This window comes from Balaenoptera musculus, chromosome 1, assembly GCF_009873245.2.
Source record: "Balaenoptera musculus isolate JJ_BM4_2016_0621 chromosome 1, mBalMus1.pri.v3, whole genome shotgun sequence".
NCBI classification, from domain to species: Eukaryota; Metazoa; Chordata; class Mammalia; order Artiodactyla; family Balaenopteridae; genus Balaenoptera; species Balaenoptera musculus.
This window is the reverse complement of record NC_045785.1, coordinates 18,991,040-19,008,375: the sequence shown is the minus strand read 5'-3', so window position 1 is coordinate 19,008,375 and position 17,336 is coordinate 18,991,040. Positions and strand designations below refer to the sequence as shown.

The following is a 17,336-nucleotide window of genomic DNA, read 5'->3' as shown; positions in this document are numbered from 1 at the left end:
CTGAATCACTTTGCTGTACACCTGAAACTAACAAAACATTGTTAATCAACTATACTCCAATATAAAATTAAAATTAAAAAAAAAATTGAGGTTGTGGATTCCAACCTGTCTGGCAGCTCCCTGAAGGAACAGCACAAGGGCTTGCCTTTGTTTTGCCTGACTTGGAGCAGTACCAGGGCTGGGGGGTCAGCTTCCGGGATGCTTTTGCTGAAAGAATTTAAAGTCACAAGTATTGGCTGCAGCATCCTGAGGCAAGGGACAGCACTGGGATGAACAATACACAGAAGGAAAAGCCTGAGCAGGAAGAGGTTGGGAAAGAAGATATGAGGGTGTGGGGTGGAGAGAGGGAGGGCTTTTAAAAGCTCTGGTGTATCCTGGGGAATCAAGACTATTCATATACCCAGGGCTGGATGCGTGCTCCAAAAACACTTGAGAAGATGCTAAGCCTTCACCTCAGGTGGCCTTCAGGCTGGGCAGAACAGCAAGTAAAAGTTAAGGCAGAGCTGTAAATAGACTGGTAAACGATGGAGTAGTGCCCCAGCACAGAGCCAGTCTGCAAAGACTGGGAGAGGTTTTTTTTTTTCTTTTTTCCTTTTTTTGGCTCTAGGCGTTTAAGGAAACTATCAAAACACAAACTGACCACCAAGCTAACAGACGCAGACTTGGATAGGCCACACACAACAGAAAACACAGACTTTACAAAAAAAGTTGAGAAAAATCACTAAACAAGCAAACAATAAGAAACCACAACAAGCAGCAACAACAAACAGGGGGCCGGGTGTGGATCTGATTTCCGGAGTTGCCACATAATCTTTTTTTTTTGGCTGCGCAAGTCCTAACCACCGAACAGCCAGAGTTGCCACATAATCTTGAAAATGCCCAGATTTCATCAAGTTGTGCCATACTGATATCTAAATCCAGAACATTTCTGTCATTCCTCAAAGAAACCCCAAACCCACTAGCATTCATTCCCTGTTTCCCCTCCTCTCATTTCTTGGCAACCACTAGTCTACTCACTGTCTTCATGGATTTGCCTATTCTGGACATTTCATATAAATGGAACTCTACAATATATGGTCTTCTGTGACTGGCTTCTTTCACTTAGCATAATGTTCTTAAGGTTCATATGTTATAGCACGAACCAGTACTTCATTCTTTATTATGGCCAAATAATATTCCATTATATGGATATACCATATTTTGTTTATCTGTTCATCAGTTACATGTAAATTATTTCCACTTTTTGTCTATCATGAATGTTGCTATGAACATTTGTGTACATCTTTTTGTATGAACATATGTTTTCAGTTCTCTTGGGTACATTCCACTAGGAGTGGAATTGCTCAGTCATATGGTAACTCTATGTTTAACTTTTCGAGGAACTGCCAAACTGTTTTCTATAGTGGCTACACCAAATTACATTCCCACCAATCAAGGGTTCTCATTTCTCCACATCATTGCCAACACTTGTTATTTTCCTTAAAAAAAAAAAAAATTATGATAGCCATTCTAAAGAGTGTGAAGTGGTATCTAATTGTGGTTTTGATTTGCATTTCCCTAATGACTAATGATGTTGAGCATCTTTTTAGGTATATATTGGCCATTTGTTTATCTTCTTTGGAGAACTGTTTATTCAAATCCTTGGCTTATTTTTAAAAATTCACATATAATAAAGTTGACTATTAATCATCTTAAAGTATACAATTCAGTGGCATTTAGTACATTTTCAATGTTGTGCAATGCTTTGCCTATTTTTAAATTGAGTTGTCTTTTTATTATTGAGTTGTAAGATTTCTTTATATGTCTGGATACTAAACCCTTGTCAGATATACGATTTGCAAATATTTTCTCCTATTTTGAGGGTTATATTTTACTTTCTTGACAGTGTGCTTTGATGAACAAAAGTTTCTAATTTTGATTAAGTTTAATTTATCTATTTTTTTCTTTTGTTTCTTGAATGGTTTTTGGTGTCATCATTTTAAAAAATTGTTGTCTAATCCAAGGTCACAAAAATTTGTACCTATGTTTCTTTCCAAGAGTTTTATAGTTTTAGCTCTTAGATCTTTGCTCCATTTTGAATTATTTTTTTTTACATGGTATGAGGAAGGAGTCCAACTTCATCCTTTTACATGTAGATATCCAGTTGTCCGAGCATCATCTGTTGAAAAGACTTTATATTCTTTCCCTATTGAGTGGTCTTAGCACCCTTGTCAACAATCAATTGACCATAGATGTATGGGTTTATTTCTGGTCTCTATATTGTAGTCCACTGATTTGTACATCTGTCCTTATGCCAGTACCACATTGTTTTGATTACTGTAGTTTTGTAATAATTTTTGAATTCAAGAAGCATGAGTCCTCCAACTTTGTTCTTCTTTTCCCAAGATTGTTTTGGCTAGTTGGAGTCCCTGGCATCTCCACAGAATTTTAGGATCAGTTTGTCTCTAATTTCCCTTGTGATTTCTTCATTGACCATGCGTTAATTTTCACATATTTGTGAATTTCCCTCTTTGCTGCTGTGAATTTCCTTCTGTTATTGATTTCTCATTTCATCCCGCCATGATCAGAGGACATGCTTATATGATTATTTGACATTTGTTTTGTAGCCTAACACATGGCCTATCCCACAGACTGCTCCATGTGCATTTGAGAAGAAGATGTATTTTACTACTGTTGGGTGGAGTGTTCTATAGATGTCTGTTAGGTCTAATTGGTTTATGGTGGTGTTCAAGTCTTCTATTTCCTTGCTGATCTGCTGTCTAGTTGTTCTATCCATTATTGAAAATGTGGTATTAAAGTGTCCAACTATTACTGTTGAACTATTTCTTCCTTCAATTCTGTCAATTTTTGCTTCATGTATTTTGGGGCTCTGTTAGGTGCATATATTTTACAACTGCTATATCTTTTTGATGGATTGACCCTTTTATCATTATATAATGTCCTTCTTAGTCTCTCATAACAATTTTTGTCTTAAAGTCTATTTTGTCCAATGTTAGCACAGCCACTCAAGCTGTCTTTTGGAATATTCCACTGTGAATGGAATATCTTTTCCCATCTTTTTACCGTTAACCTAGTTGTGTCTTTAAATCTAAAGTGTGTCTCTTGTGGACAGGATATACTTGGGTCATGTTTTTAAAATATCATTTCTACCAATCTCTGCCTTTTAATTGGAGAGAGTTTAATCCATATACATTTACTATAATTACTGATAAGGAAGGACTTCTGCCATTTTGCTATTTTTTTCCCCTGTATGTCTTATGTCTCTTTTTATTCCTCAATTCCTCCATTACTGCCTTCTTTTGTGTTAAATAGATATGTTTTCTAGAGTACCATTTTAATTCCCTTGTTATTTCTTTTACTATATATTTTTGAGTTATTTTCTTAGTGGTTATACTAGTGATTATAATTACCATCTTAATTTCAGTAGTATACAACAAAACCTTGCTCCTGAGACTTCCCTGGTGGCGCAGTGGTTAAGAATCTGCCTGCAGGATTCTTATGCAGGGGACACAGGTTCCCTGCATAAGACATGGGTTCGATCACTGGTCTGGGAAGACCCCACATGCCACAGGGCAACCAAGCCCATGTACCACAACTACTGAGCCTGCGCGCCCTAGAGCCCACGCGCTGCAACTACTGAGCCCAAGCGCCACAACTACTGAAGCCCATGTGCTCTAGGGCCCATGTGCTGCAACTACTGAGCCTGAGTGCTGCAACTACTGAAGCCCACGTGCCTACAGCCCATGCTCCACAACAAGAGAAGCCACAAGAGAAGCTAGGGCTACTCTTCGTTGCGGTGCATGGGGTTCTCATTGCGGTGGCTTCTCTTGTTGCGGAGCACGGGCTCTAGGCGTGCAGGCTTCAGTAGTGGCAGCATGTGGGCTCAGTAGTTGCGGCACATGGGTCCTAGAGGGCGTGTGCTTCAGTAGTGGCAGCACATGGGCTCAGTAGTTGTGGCCCACGGGCTCCAGAGCACAGGCTCAAGGGTTGTGGCGCATGGGCTTAGTTGCTCTGCTGCATGTGGGATCTTCCCGGACCAGGGGTCGAACCCGTGTCCCCTGCATTGGTAGGTGGATTCTTAACCACTGCGGCACCAGGGAAGTCCCAGCCTGAGTTCTTTTTACGTGGCTGGCCAGCTCTTCTACTAGAGAGAGCTCAGCCTTTGGAAACTGACAGACTGGGTTTGTTGTATATATTAGAAATAATCATGACAGTGATAATGACAAACAACAGTATTTATTGAGCACTTACTACATGCCAAGTACTATTCCAAGTACTTCATATATATTAACTCATTTAATCCTCGTAACAACCCTATAAGGTAGGTAGTATTATTATCTAATTTTACAGTGAGGAAACTGAGGCACAGAGGGTATGAGGTAGCTGGTAAGTGGATGAAGCAGGACTGGAACCCAGGTAGTCTGACATTAGAGCCCATGCTCTTAACTATTATGTCAAGCTATGGAATATTTAAAGCTCTAGAACAATGCCTGACACAGGATAGGTATTCAATAATTAGTAGCTATTACCAAGGGCTGGGGAATTGGTTCTTCACTCAAAGGTTCCTAGGCTAGTGCAGACTACAGACACTTTACAGATGAGGGAAGAATAGCATTCCAGACACTTATTCACTTATTCAGTGCCTAGTGTGTGCCATGCACTGACTGTCAATGTGCCATGTGCTGTCCCGGTCCTCATGTAGTATATATTAAACACCTGATTATTTTTGAGTACACTTCAGTTAGAGCTACCTAGGAGAAGCACAGAGGCCTGATCTAGTGTGTGAGAGACCCAGGATTAAGGGAAGTCAGGGAAGCATCTCTGAAGAATGGTTTCAGAGAGAGATCTGAAGACGTAGAGTGATGGGGGTGGGGTGGAGAAAGCCATTCTACATCCCATGGGAAGCCCCCATGGTGGGAATGAGCATGGTGCCTTTGAGGAATGGAAAGAAGGTGATGTGGAGGGACAAGACCCAGGGGGAAATGGGCTCAAAGGCACTGAGAGGTAAAAAGGGATGTGTGTGTGAGAGCCTGAGGACCAATGAGGGCTTCTATATAGCTGGGGCAAGGGTCCACGGAAGACAGAAGAAACCTGAGTGTAGAGGGATAAGGCTTAGGGGTGGGCTGGTCAGATTGGGAGGAGGCTTCTCTACTTCAAAGGGTTTGGATTTGGGCTTGGAGATGATAGGGAGGCTCTGAGTGATGTCATTAGGACTGTCTCTAAAAGAGAAATCAGGGTAGCAAGGTCTAGAAGGCCATATCCTTCAGATTGGGGGGCCCAGAGACTCTCTTCTACAAAGGTTTTGCTGATACTGACAGTTTTAAGGGATTCAATCACCATATCCTCATTTCCATCTGTGCCCTTTGCTAGCTTCCTATAGTTCCCCTTTCTTACTTTTCTCTGTAGCTTCCTCCCACTTTATCAAAGAAAGGCTTGTCCTTCACTCATGTGGAATCTTACTCTGGTACATTGCCCCAAGTTGTAAAACCACTAAGAAACCAAGGGGAATTTTGAAATTTTATTTCCTGGGAGATTTCTTTAGTGATAAATGCCCATTCTAGGAATTGTTTTCTCTCCCTCTCTCATATGTATTCCTGTAAGGCATGACAGATATCAGAATGGGATAACTTGGCCCTTGTTAAGATATTCTGAAATCAGAGAGTCTGATTTAACTGATGTTTGTACAATAACGACTAGCTTTGTTAATTAGGTTACACCTACAGTTCTAAGTTTTGACAAAAATATATTCAAGCAAGGGATAAATACATGTACAAATATTTATAGTAAATATTTGCATTATATTCTAGAGTTAAAATACATGTACACATATATGTATTACAATACAGTAAGGGCAAAGGTGTAGTAAAATTAATAATATTTCAATTTCCCCAATCCTTTCTGGATATATGAGGTTAACCCAATGTGCCTTTAAGTGAAAAAAGTGACTGGCATAATTGATCATACTTTTTTGGTAAACTTCACGGAAACTGTAAAAGCAAAAACAAATCCTGTTCTAAATGAAGTGTGTCTAGTACGTTGCTTTGAACAAAAATGAATGAGGTCCTAATCATATTGTTAGTTGATAGGTCAATAAAACTAGCTTATCACTATGTGATTTTTAGCACATAACTTGGAAGGAGTTGAAAGAATTCAGTGATACTGCTGTAACAATACTTCTTCCATTCGGGGTACATGAAGAGGCTCAGCACTTCTAGCCAAAGCTTGCAACAGGATTGATGCTAAACTCTATCTCATTCTACCAATTAATAATATTTACCTTGAATATTGAAAATCAAGTCCAAATCTTTTCAGATACATTTTTCTAATACAAAGTTATTTTTGTTCAATAATAATGATGAGAATTTATACTGCATTAATCAATTGCTTTTACTCAATTGTATAAAAAATTCTGTATTGAATCAATACCTATGAACCTTATATCAAAGGAAATTTTAAAAATGAAATTTGGTTACATACTCTACATTCTTTCTTGTAGGGAAGTATGATAGGTGTCCGTAAAAATTTTAAGTGTTGAAAGACAGACACATATAAACAAAGAAGAACAAGAGTGTTTTTGCTCACCACCTAATTCTGCAAGGATTAAGCTGTAATTTGTTGCAGTCGATGACCGACAGTACACTCTGAACGGAAATTAAGACAATGACAGGATGCTCTGTGCTTGGACAAGCAGGCCCCTTAGATAGTTAGATGCACATCTCAGGAAGAATTTTAATGAACCCAGATTCTTGCATCTTCCCACACGAAAAAAAAAGCACTAAATTATTAACTTGAGATATGTTTTCTCTGTGACTAGCAGTAATCTTTTACCAAGATGTACACTTTACCGCATGTATTTCCTAGCCAAAAATCCCATACGTATAAACTGGTTTCCCCCTCAACCTCTTCAGAACAGCTTCCTCAGAGCTACTGAGCGTCTGTCTCCCAGGCTATAGTCCTCAGTAAGGTCTCTGAAATAAACTTAAGTCACAACTCTTAGGCTGTGTGTTTTTCTTTAAGCTGACACAATTTTGGGATAAAATTCTGTGGGGAAATGGAAGGGAAATAGAAATTCAAGAAGGAAAAGGAATGATGTAAACTTTCCAACTGTTAAAGAAGAGTCTTTTCAGAAGTCTGATGGTAGGGATCAAGTGGTCTTTATATTCTGGGGGCTTTAGTTAAGTATGTGTAAGAGTTAAAAAAAAAGAATTTAAATGTGTCAGGAATTACATACTTTGTGAATAGTTAAACTTGTAATCAAAAGTTTTAAGTTTTAGATGTCAATGAAAAGAAAGTGTGAGGAAATAACACAGTGTTTCCTTAGAGGGGCAAGTTTGAGGACCTCAAAGGAAGCCCTTCACTACATGTAGCTCCTACAGATTGAAAGCAAGGACCTCAACCTCATGGGAGGCAAAGAACTCGGGGCCAGGCAGGCACTCTGCCTAATAACTCAGTTTACCTACGCTAATGAGTAAATTGTTGCAAAGCTCAAGTGGCAGTGATTTTGCAGGAACTGCCTTCGGCAGGTAGGAGACAAAGAGACTCTGGTTGCTGCTCCAAAAACACTTCAAAGCTGCTTTAACACCTTAGTGGGAGACAGGGAAGAGCTGGAAAACAGGCCCCAGGAACTGTGCAGAAACGGAGACCTGAGCGGGGGCTGTTCAGAGGACAGCTGCAGGTTCAGGGTAGGCAGGCCGCTGAGGTCTGCTTCACTAAGCCTCGGTTCCGCTCTCTTCTGCTAGTTGGGACGACGATGCCCCTCTGTCAGAGCTGGTGCATGAACTTCTTGAGATCATTTGGAAGAAACACTTAACTCAGTAACTAAGAATTAGGGTGAACCATAGAAATTGCCAATATCCAACCAGTTTTGACCTACAAAAGTGGTAGTTTCTTATGGTTCGACCTATAACTGATAGCCACTACATTATTATTACCCAGAGATACCAAGCTGTCCTCTGATGAGACTGAATCCACAAGGCTGCTGGAGAATGTGCTGTGAAATGTGACATAAAATGGAGTCATTTAAGTCAGGATTTTAAAATGGGGCTGGGGGGCTTCCGTGGTGGCGCAGTGGTTAAGAATCCACCTGACAATGCAGGGGACACGGGTTCGAGCCCTGGTCTGGGAAGATCCCACATGCCACGGAGCAACTAAGTCCGAGCGCCACAACTACTGAGCCTGCACTCTAGAACCCGCGAGCCACAACTACAAAAGCTCACATGCCACAGCTACTGAGCCTGCATGCCACAACTACTGAAGCCCGTACGCCTAGAGTCCACGCTCCGCAACAAGAGAAGCCACCGCAGTGAGAAGCTCGCGGACTGCAACGAAGAGTAGCCCCCGCTCGCCGCAACTAGAGAAAGCCCGTGCGCAGCAATGAAGACCCAATGCAGCCAAAAATAAATAAATAAATAAATTTATTAAAAAAAAAAATGAAATGGGGCTGGGAGGCCATTAAGGAGGTGGACCTTGTATATGTCCTTACCGGCTGGAGCCATGAACTTCTGAACCAGGCCAAACCATGAATACTCCAAGGACTCTGCAAGAACGCTTGCAGCTTGTCACAGTACCAAACTGCCCCCCTCCACCCCCCCAGTGATGGCCTGAGCGCTCAGTCACGCTTAGCCAAGACTAGCTTCTCCCTCCGACTCCAGTGAAAATCCCTTGTGATGCAAACTTCCCTTCTTCACCTTTAAAAGCCCTCGACTTGACACCTGAATCTGTGTGCCCTGAACTGTAATTCTTGGATCACAAATGAACTTTTTTTTTTTTATAGTAAATCTTGAAATCTGGTAGTGAAAATCCTTCAACTTCGTTCTTTTTTGTTTTTTTTTAAACTTTGGGTTTTTATTTATTTATTTATTTATGGCTGTGTTGGGTCTTCGTTTCTGTGCGAGGGCTTTCTCTAGTTGCGGCAAGTGGGGGCCACTCTTCATCGCGGTGCGCGGGCCTCTCACTATCGCGGCCTCTCCCGTTGCGGAGCACGGGCTCCAGACGCGCAGGCTCAGTAGTTGTGGCTCACGGGCCCAGTTGCTCCACGGCATGTGGGATCCTCCCAGACCGGGGCTCGAACCCGTGTCCCCTGCACCGGCAGGCAGACCCCCAACCACTGCGCCACCAGGGAAGCCCCAAGTGAACTCTTTTTGCTTGATTACTGCCTCCTAAGTCTATTTAGGTCGACAGTGTTGCTAACAACTCGCCAAGGGGAAGTAAAGAGATGAAGACGGGAAACAAGCAGCTGTGGCCACACAGACAAGTCAATGCTGTTTCAGGGAGGAGGCTGTGGAGGGGTGAAACCAGGAAATGAAATCGTGAAGCTCACAGGGATAAACCAGTCTAAGCATCAAAAACGAGGTTAAAAGGTTACCATAATAATATTTATGGAGCATTTATATATTATATCACAGGTATTATATATATATGTCAGGCATGGCACTAAGCCCTTTCTACGCATCACCTCTGAGCCACAAATAACCCTATGAAGTGGGTACTACTGTGAGTCCTATATTTAGCACACAAGTTGGAAGGAGTTTAGAGATGAACGAAGGAAGACCCAGAGTAGTTAAATAACCTGTCCAAGGTGAGGATGGGAGAACTTAAAGCTAGCTAGAGGTCTGACTTCCAGTTTCCTGATGAGAATCTGTCTCCCACTGTATTCTCTGGGGTGTCCTTCAAAGGTGGCAAAATAAAGAAAAAAAGATCCCCACCTTGTAAGGGCTACATTCCCACTAATGACACAGGAAGCTGAGGTTTCTTTTAAAAGCCATTACCTCAAGCATATTAATCTCCACTCATAATGACTGGCTACAGACACAGTAACAGCTCAATACAACTTCACGTCCTCGCATCCAAGGGTTTCAAAGGGCTTCGTCAACACTAATTATGCCCCAAACCCTTGTAAAGTGGTGACTGGTTCAATTTTTTTTTTTTTTTTGGTTCAATTTTATGAGCATCTAAAGTCAAGCAAGGAAGCTGCCAGCAGCCCAGGGGTTACACAATTTGAACACACACCTACCAGCCGCCCTCAAGTGCCTGGTGGAGGGCAATTCAGAGTTGAGGCGACAACCAGCAGGGCTCCTGATATTAAGTTCCTCCTCCAAACCTCAGCACTGGAAACTGTGAAATGGTGGTGTCCAGGTCTACTGGCAGGGAGGGAGGAGGACAGCAACGGGAGCCTCCAGTTCTGGACACTGCTGGGAGACTTCTCGACCCAGCATGCTCTGCTTTTGGCTGAGGAACCACCCGGGGGTTTTCACCAAAGCTATTCAAAGTGTTAAGTGCTCATAAGTACATGCGGACGGCTAACCCAGGACAGGGATTCGATCTTGGGATCATTGACTCTGTGCCTTACAAAAATGTGCAGATTGAAACACCGGTGCTCCCACTGAGGGGCAGGTTCAAGACATGGCTCCAACAGACCCAGCCATCAAGGGAAGGGGGCAGCAGACCCAAAGTCACTTCCGTCTCTGCTTCAGCTTACCAATACAGATTTTGAAGACCAGCAGACCTGGGCTGGGGTCCTGCCTCTGCCACTTACTGCTGTGTGACTTCAGGGCAATCACTCTGAAGCCTCAGCTTCCCCTCTGAAAAATGAAGCTGACTGTAAACCCTCATGTGATAAATATTAAAACAATTCTAGCTGCTACCATTATTATTTTTACAATTTTCATTTTTATCATCATCATTAGCATTAGCAACAGCTCTAAGGACCCTTCTGGCTCTGATATTCTCTGATCCAAGAATTGATCTTTCACCAGCTACAACTCTGAAAGAAAAGAAACTGTTTGCAGAAAAGCAGCCAAAGGTCGCAGAGGCAGGAAACCTTGGATATTGGTATCCAAGTGAAACCTCAGCTCAGATCTCCTGTTCCAGCGCCTGCTTTACATCTGCCAACAACAGCATCTACTTACATACTGCAGTGACAAGACAAGACAGTGTCATCACTTGCTATTTAAACTGAACTCTCATAGTCCCTTGGGCTTAAAATGCTAACAGTTAAGTATAAACTGCATTCTGGCTTGCTCTGAGGGTTACTCATATTCAAATGCAAGGGATGCAGCAGGCTGGCTAATGGGCTCTGCTACACCTGTGACCTGGCTTCAGGCCAGCTCCCTGACGTTTACCTTCTCCAGCAGGTAAGGCATTACCTTATCCACGACTGCTATTTCGACACTTAATAACCAGTACCAGGGAGAGAAGGGGCCTTGCAGAGTGCCCGGCACAATGTAGGCAAGAGGAAGTGGTGGATAAAACCAAGGGCTTTGGCAGAGCACAGGCTTGTTTCAAATTCCAGTTTTATGACCTATTGACTGTGTAGTCTTGGGCAAGTTAATTAACATCTCTGTGCCAGTTTCCTCATTTGTAAAATGGGGATATAATAGTACTTACCTTATGGGACTTTTGTGAGGATTAACACAGTCCCTGTTACAGTGAACACAACAAATGTTAGTTGCTATTATTATGATGATGATTACCATAGTAATTGTGAATTGGCTATAAAAGTGTGGATAAAGGACCTATATTTTCCTGCCAGGAAGACTGACAAAGGCTTCATGGAAAAGGTGGTATTTGAGCTGGAGCTGGAAGGGTGGGTAGGATTACCACGGGCAGAAAACAGGCGATGGTGCAGGCAGCTTCAGTTCCCTTTTCTGTAAATTCAGGTCATCCTCATAACCACCCTATAGGATGAACTTAATGCTGATGTGCGGAGGAATTACATGATTTTCCCCAAGTTATAATGTTACAAAGTGATAGAGCTGGGACTGGAAGCCAGGTCTCCCTGATTCCAAAGGCCATGCTCTTAACACCCTGCTGAATCTCTCTTTTTGTGCCAAATTCTGTCCTGAAGAATAGATACTTGTGGAAATGGATTCCCCCCCACCCTTCTAGACTCCTTCAGGGAGGAGATATCTCAATTACCTACACAGCTCCCGCCCCACCCAGCATAGGCACGTATATGGCAGGTGCTCAGTTGAAAGACCTGTTTGCTAAATAGAAGAAAGTGAGGCCCAACTCTTGCAGGCTGAAGCAGAGCCTCCAGTGTCACAGACCCGCAGAAATGCCGCCCCTCGGGCAGCTCAGCCTGTTGGTCTCACAGACCACCCTCCCCCAACAACCAGAATCCATTCCCTGCTGGGTAGGGTGAGGGCGGGGCTGTAACTCAGGGCAAACTGCTTGTTTCTAACGCCATCCCCCGATCAACGTGTACTTGGGGCCTCTCAATGTTTCCCCCAAAGGTAGGAGATGCCCACAGTGCATCAGCCACAAGCCCACAGTGTGGAGATACCATGTTTGCTGGAGGACCCCACCCCTAGCCACTACTGATTGGACGAATGTAGACACCTGACCCAAGCTGGGCCAATCAGATCCTCCCTCTTTTGAACGTGTGATTAAGAGTTCTACCACCTTTCAAGCCCCACGGCCCTTCTTGCCCCTGGGTTCCATGAGCTACCCTGTAGCCTTATAATAATTTTACCTTTCCCTTCAGCGTCTCTGAAATGGATTTTTATTCCTTGCAACCAAAATAGCCTTAAAATCAAGGAGGAAAGAGACAGCTTCCCCTTAGAAACCCCTTCCCCTTCCCCCAGGCAGAATTAACTACTCCTTCCTCTGCTCTGTGCACCTTCATCTGTTCCTGTTTGTAACCATGAGACATTTCTGAGTCAAGCGGTGAGTCAAGCCCCTCCTGCATGCCTAGCGCTGGGCTACATGCTTTCTCATTGATCCATGCAGCCGAGGAGGGATGAGGGATGGAGGGAGGTGTTGCTACCACCATCCTACCTGTAAGAGAAGCTCTGAGGGTTACCTAAGCCCTACGTCTAATCACTTAGGAACAGGTAGGGATTTGAAGCCTAGCCTTCTTGCCTTTATCCCCTCTGGTACTTCGGTCAGCTCATCATCCTTTGTTCACATGCCTATCTGCCACCTCAATTCTTAAGCTCTTTGATAGAGTCACTATGACTTATTTACCTTTGCTCTGGCATGAAGATATTTCTGTAATAAGTAACTGAATAAAATTTGTGATTAAAATGGAAACTTATTAGAAACCTCATCAGGGAGAGTGTTCTGTGTTTTCTTAAATTCTGTGTTTGTCTATTTGGCATCCATTCACCACAAGGGCAATTATATTAACTATATTTTCTTATTTTCTGTATTCTTGATGCACTGGCATTTGTGACCTCGCTTGTTGGGGAGAGACTGCCTCTTCCAGGGCTATCCAATTCTTAGAGATAGCAAAGGGGCATGCTCTCTGGGATGTTCACTGCAGCATTTACAGTCATCCCAGATTAGAAACAACCTAAACATCCAACAATAGGAGGTCTTTCCAGCAAATTTTGATACAGCAGCTCAACAGATTATTGCGCAATCATTCAGAAAGCATGCTTTCAATCACTACTCAGTGACGTGGGGAAATAGTCCACAAACAAGGTTAAGGGAAACAACCAAGAAACAAAACTCTCTGTACAATCTGATCCCCAATCTGTAATACCAGAAAAAGACAGGAAGGAAATATACAGAAATATGAACAAAGGTTGTCTCTGAGTAATGGAGCAGGTGATTTTTTTAAAAAATCAAGTCTTCTAAGTGGGAATGAGTTCCTTTTAAAATATTTCTCTACCTTCCTATTTTTATGTATTTTAATGAACATTTCTTTTGATTACACATTCTCTTGTACGCGTGGAGGGTCTGCCTGTTTCTGCAAGCAATAGGCACGCAGACCCTGGACCTATCTGTTAGCCAGTGCTGCACCGTGTTACTTTCTTGTTAGAAAAATATAAAATTCCCAAACCAAAAAAATAAAAGCTCTTGCCTTGTAGGAGAAGGAAGCCTCACTCACAGGGTCAGCACTGCTTGCGGGCGGGAGCTGCTGCAGCTGCAGGGCTGCTCTGTGGGCTCCGTCCATGGTGGTCTAAGGGCACATCCCACCGGGCCTGGTTCGGCAGCTGCAGCTGCTGCTAAGCCATCTTTCCTTGTGGGGTTCGCCTCCTTCCACCAGCCATCACTTTCCCATGTGGAAAGAGTACTTCAAGGCTCTTTTGGCCGATTTACAGCCTTTTCCTCATCTTCCCACAAAGACGTGCCAGTTTCTAGGTCTCTTCCCAGGCAGACAGGCAGGGATGCGTTTCCTGATTCTCGTGGTACTCTAGAGGGTGGGGAAGAACATTAAAAATGCATGTACAATGAAACACTGAAACATTATCATCTCAAATAAAGATATGGCTCACCTACCTCAAAGCCTTTTCCCGGCCCTTTAAAAACCCCTTCCCTCGCCTCCTTTGCTTCCTTCCTTCCATCATATCCTAATTTAAATGCTACTTTTCTATAGGCTCCCCTATATAAGAAGTAGAACACTACCTACATCTACTTCTCCAGGACTCCAAAAAAAGAAAAAAAATCCCACTGCCGTAAAAAAGGAACCATCTACATTCTGATGCAGGAAAGAAAGAATGAGAAGAAAAGTTATCTCCATGGAAGATGGAAGAATTGTCCTGCTCCTGAGGGTCAGCCTAGCACAGGTGATACAACATTGGACCAGGAGGGAGAAGACCTAAGTGACCAGATCATTTTGCCTCTGGGCGTCTCAGCTGCCTCATCTGTAGAACAGGGGTAAAATGTGGCCTCAAGTAAAACCAGCAATGACGGTAATTCCCATTAGCTTCATTGGACTGATATTTTCAGGGCATCTCAAGCTTTTCTACCAAATAGAGAAAGAGGAAGTACGCCCTTAGGGTTATGGGAAGCATGGCCAAAATACCTTCTGCAAGTGCTAAGGGTTTCTTTGAGGTCTTCTTATATTAAAAAAAAAAAAAAAAAAAAAAAAAATCATACAAATTTGGATTCTACTGCAAAGTCTATGTTTATTTTAATATAAAAATATTTAAAATTACTTTTGATCCGCCATGTGCTACCTGTTTTACCTTGGCCAAATCATTTAACTTTTCAGCCAGTTTCCTCTGCTGTGAAATATGGATATTCCGTGCCCATGTGTTGTTATGAGAATTTGGTGAAATAATGCATATAAAATGTGTGCACAGTGAATGGTCAATGAATGTCAGTTATTATTAGTATAAATTTTATTATTACCGGTCTAATTATTTAATTTGCCTATGAATACACCTTTCTTTCTCTCAAGCAACGGGATATTTGAGGGCTTACTGCGTGCCAAACAAAGTCTCTGCTGTGCCTCAAGGTGTCAGAAAGCTGCCTCCTATCTTTCCTGTAGCTTCCAGTTCCTTCTGTTATCTAGCCCTAGGCCCTGGAATTCTGGTTCCTGGTGTGAACAGCACAGTCTTATGTTATAGGACTAACACTGAGTCCAGTATCTAGGAGACATCAGATGCAGGGCTTAGCACAGGGGCAGCACTTAGACAATGTAGCCCAGGTCTCACTTTGTCAAAGGGCCTCAAAGTTAAATGATTGCTGCTGCCTCTAGATGAGGTTATATGTTCAGTATATATATACCTGAAGTACACTCATCAGACAACTTTGTGACTCACATCCCATAACCAGACCTCCCTGACTATAAAGCCCTACGAATATTTGTTTGTAATCTTGTGAAAAGCGTAATTATTCTTCACTATACTTTTATGCCTTAGGAAGGAAGGGTGGCCCAGGGCTCCCTTGATCTCTGAGATCCTCTTAGAGTCTTTCAGCCTGGAGGTGAAGGGGCACTGGAGCACAAATTCTGGGAAGCAGTTTGCTGAATCCCCTGCTCCGTTGCTCCCTGCCGAGATCTAGCCCAGAGCCTGGCACGGTGACCTCCATACATACCTGCTGACTGGCTATAGACAGGCCTGTGAAGCACCTGGTGCACCGTGGCTGCTTCACGGGCAAGAAGAGAACGGCTTACTCAGGCCTAACCAACCACGACTCCAGAGGTACAGCCTGTATAGCCAGCCCCGCCCACAACACGTCAGAGAGACCACAGGGATGTGCCAAGGGGCTGATGGGAATCCAGGCCCCTAACTAACCTCCTCTGGATCAGCTGGTTCCTCCAGGTGGGTTTCTTTTTTGCCCTCCTTTGTGGCGGCTGTGGTTACTCTCATTTAAATCGCTTTGAAAAAGCAGCTTCCCTCTCTGCCTCAGGAACCCCAAGCCTCTGAGGCATCATGGCCTGCAAAGACAGAAAACTCTCCCTCAGCTGTGTAGCCGCTGGGACTAAAAGCCTTGGAGGAACTCTCTGCAAGTTGCCCTTCCTTATAAGGCACACATTCTTTGCCCAGCGACTCTCTTTTCCTGACTTCAAAGCACTTTTCCAGGACTAACATATGCCCTAGAGACAAGGAGCCAACTCTGTGCTGCCAGTCACCCCTCAATTTTGAGGCTCTCACAGCCACCAGTGAGCACAGGGTCGCTGACTCAAAAAAGGAAAGATAATTCACTAGGTGATGGCTTCCACTCCATCCCCCAGCCCTCATCTCAATGAATTACTTCACTGACCCACAGAGTACGGTTTCCCAGCCTACAGAAACGCAGCTCGTGGCTGCTAAGAGTAGGGTCTGTATTAGACCCTACTGATAGAATTTGGCTCTGCCTGAACAAACAACGCAAACACGCCCTTTCCCACCACCTGCCAATTCAGCTTCCGGTTGCTGAGTGCCAGTTGCAGGCCAAGCGCTTTCCCTTTCCTGGGCTTTGTCTCACTAAAGGCTTACACGCTAAAGTCCCCACCCAATGCGCTGGAAGCAACTTCCAAAGGCCAGCATGGATCAAGAAGGCCTTCTCTCATCCACCTGCTCACTCCACCATCTGCTATCGCCCAAGCCGGCGTGTATAGGAACAATTCAGGCGAAGTTACTCTATTTCACTTCCTGATTTGGTAACGCCTGGCATCACCTTTACTAAGGCAAATCCATGCCCCTCTCCTCGATGCGAAAATGGAAAAAGCATTCTGAGGCAATGAGACCGACAATGACAAGAAGGAAGATATTTACGGTAGATGATCACAAATGCATTCGCTTTTCCTGAAATGAAGGGTGAATTCAAGTCCCCCTTCCCCCGCCCTTAGTCTTAATCACTACTCACCGGCGGCGTTTCCGCTAAGGCCCACCTATCAGAGGTTTCTGAGCAATGACTTAGACTCTTCGCGCAACCCGGAGGCACAGCCTCCTAGATTCCTTCCCCAACCCAGAGGTGCCACAGTGCTGCAGTGTTTTGCTTTCAAAGGCCGCGATTTGATTTGCCAGGCCGCCTGCCAGTCAAAAGCTGGCGGGCATTTGGCGCAGGCGAGTGGCTGCGAGGAGGGGTGGGCGGGACAGACCTCCGGCATTGGCTCCGCCGAGAAGCTTGCTTGAAGCGTAGGGGGAGAGCCTTGAGGAGGCGGCGCCCCGCAGGAGCTT

General features: G+C 43.7%; 1 protein-coding gene across 6 annotated transcripts in view; it reads right to left on the bottom strand.

The window, feature by feature from the left end:
- The window catches only part of NIPAL3 (NIPA like domain containing 3), a 47,042-nt gene extending 29,907 nt beyond the window's left edge, over nucleotides 1–17,135 (bottom strand). For 2 of the 6 annotated variants that reach the window (XM_036860885.1, XM_036860922.1), the window contains exons 1-3: nucleotides 17,023–17,129; nucleotides 15,969–16,111; nucleotides 13,808–14,140 (exon numbers count right to left, since the gene is read on the bottom strand). In XM_036860885.1, the coding sequence (XP_036716780.1) occupies nucleotides 13,808–13,900 (93 nt within the window). In that variant the 5' untranslated portion in view covers nucleotides 13,901–14,140; nucleotides 15,969–16,111; nucleotides 17,023–17,129. Of the gene's footprint in view, nucleotides 1–13,807; nucleotides 14,141–15,968; nucleotides 16,112–16,931; nucleotides 16,995–17,022 lie in introns of those variants that run through there. The other 4 variants (XM_036860913.1, XM_036860894.1, XM_036860875.1 and 1 more) reach the window with 4 other exon arrangements.
- Nucleotides 17,136–17,336: the final 201 nt, after the last annotated feature.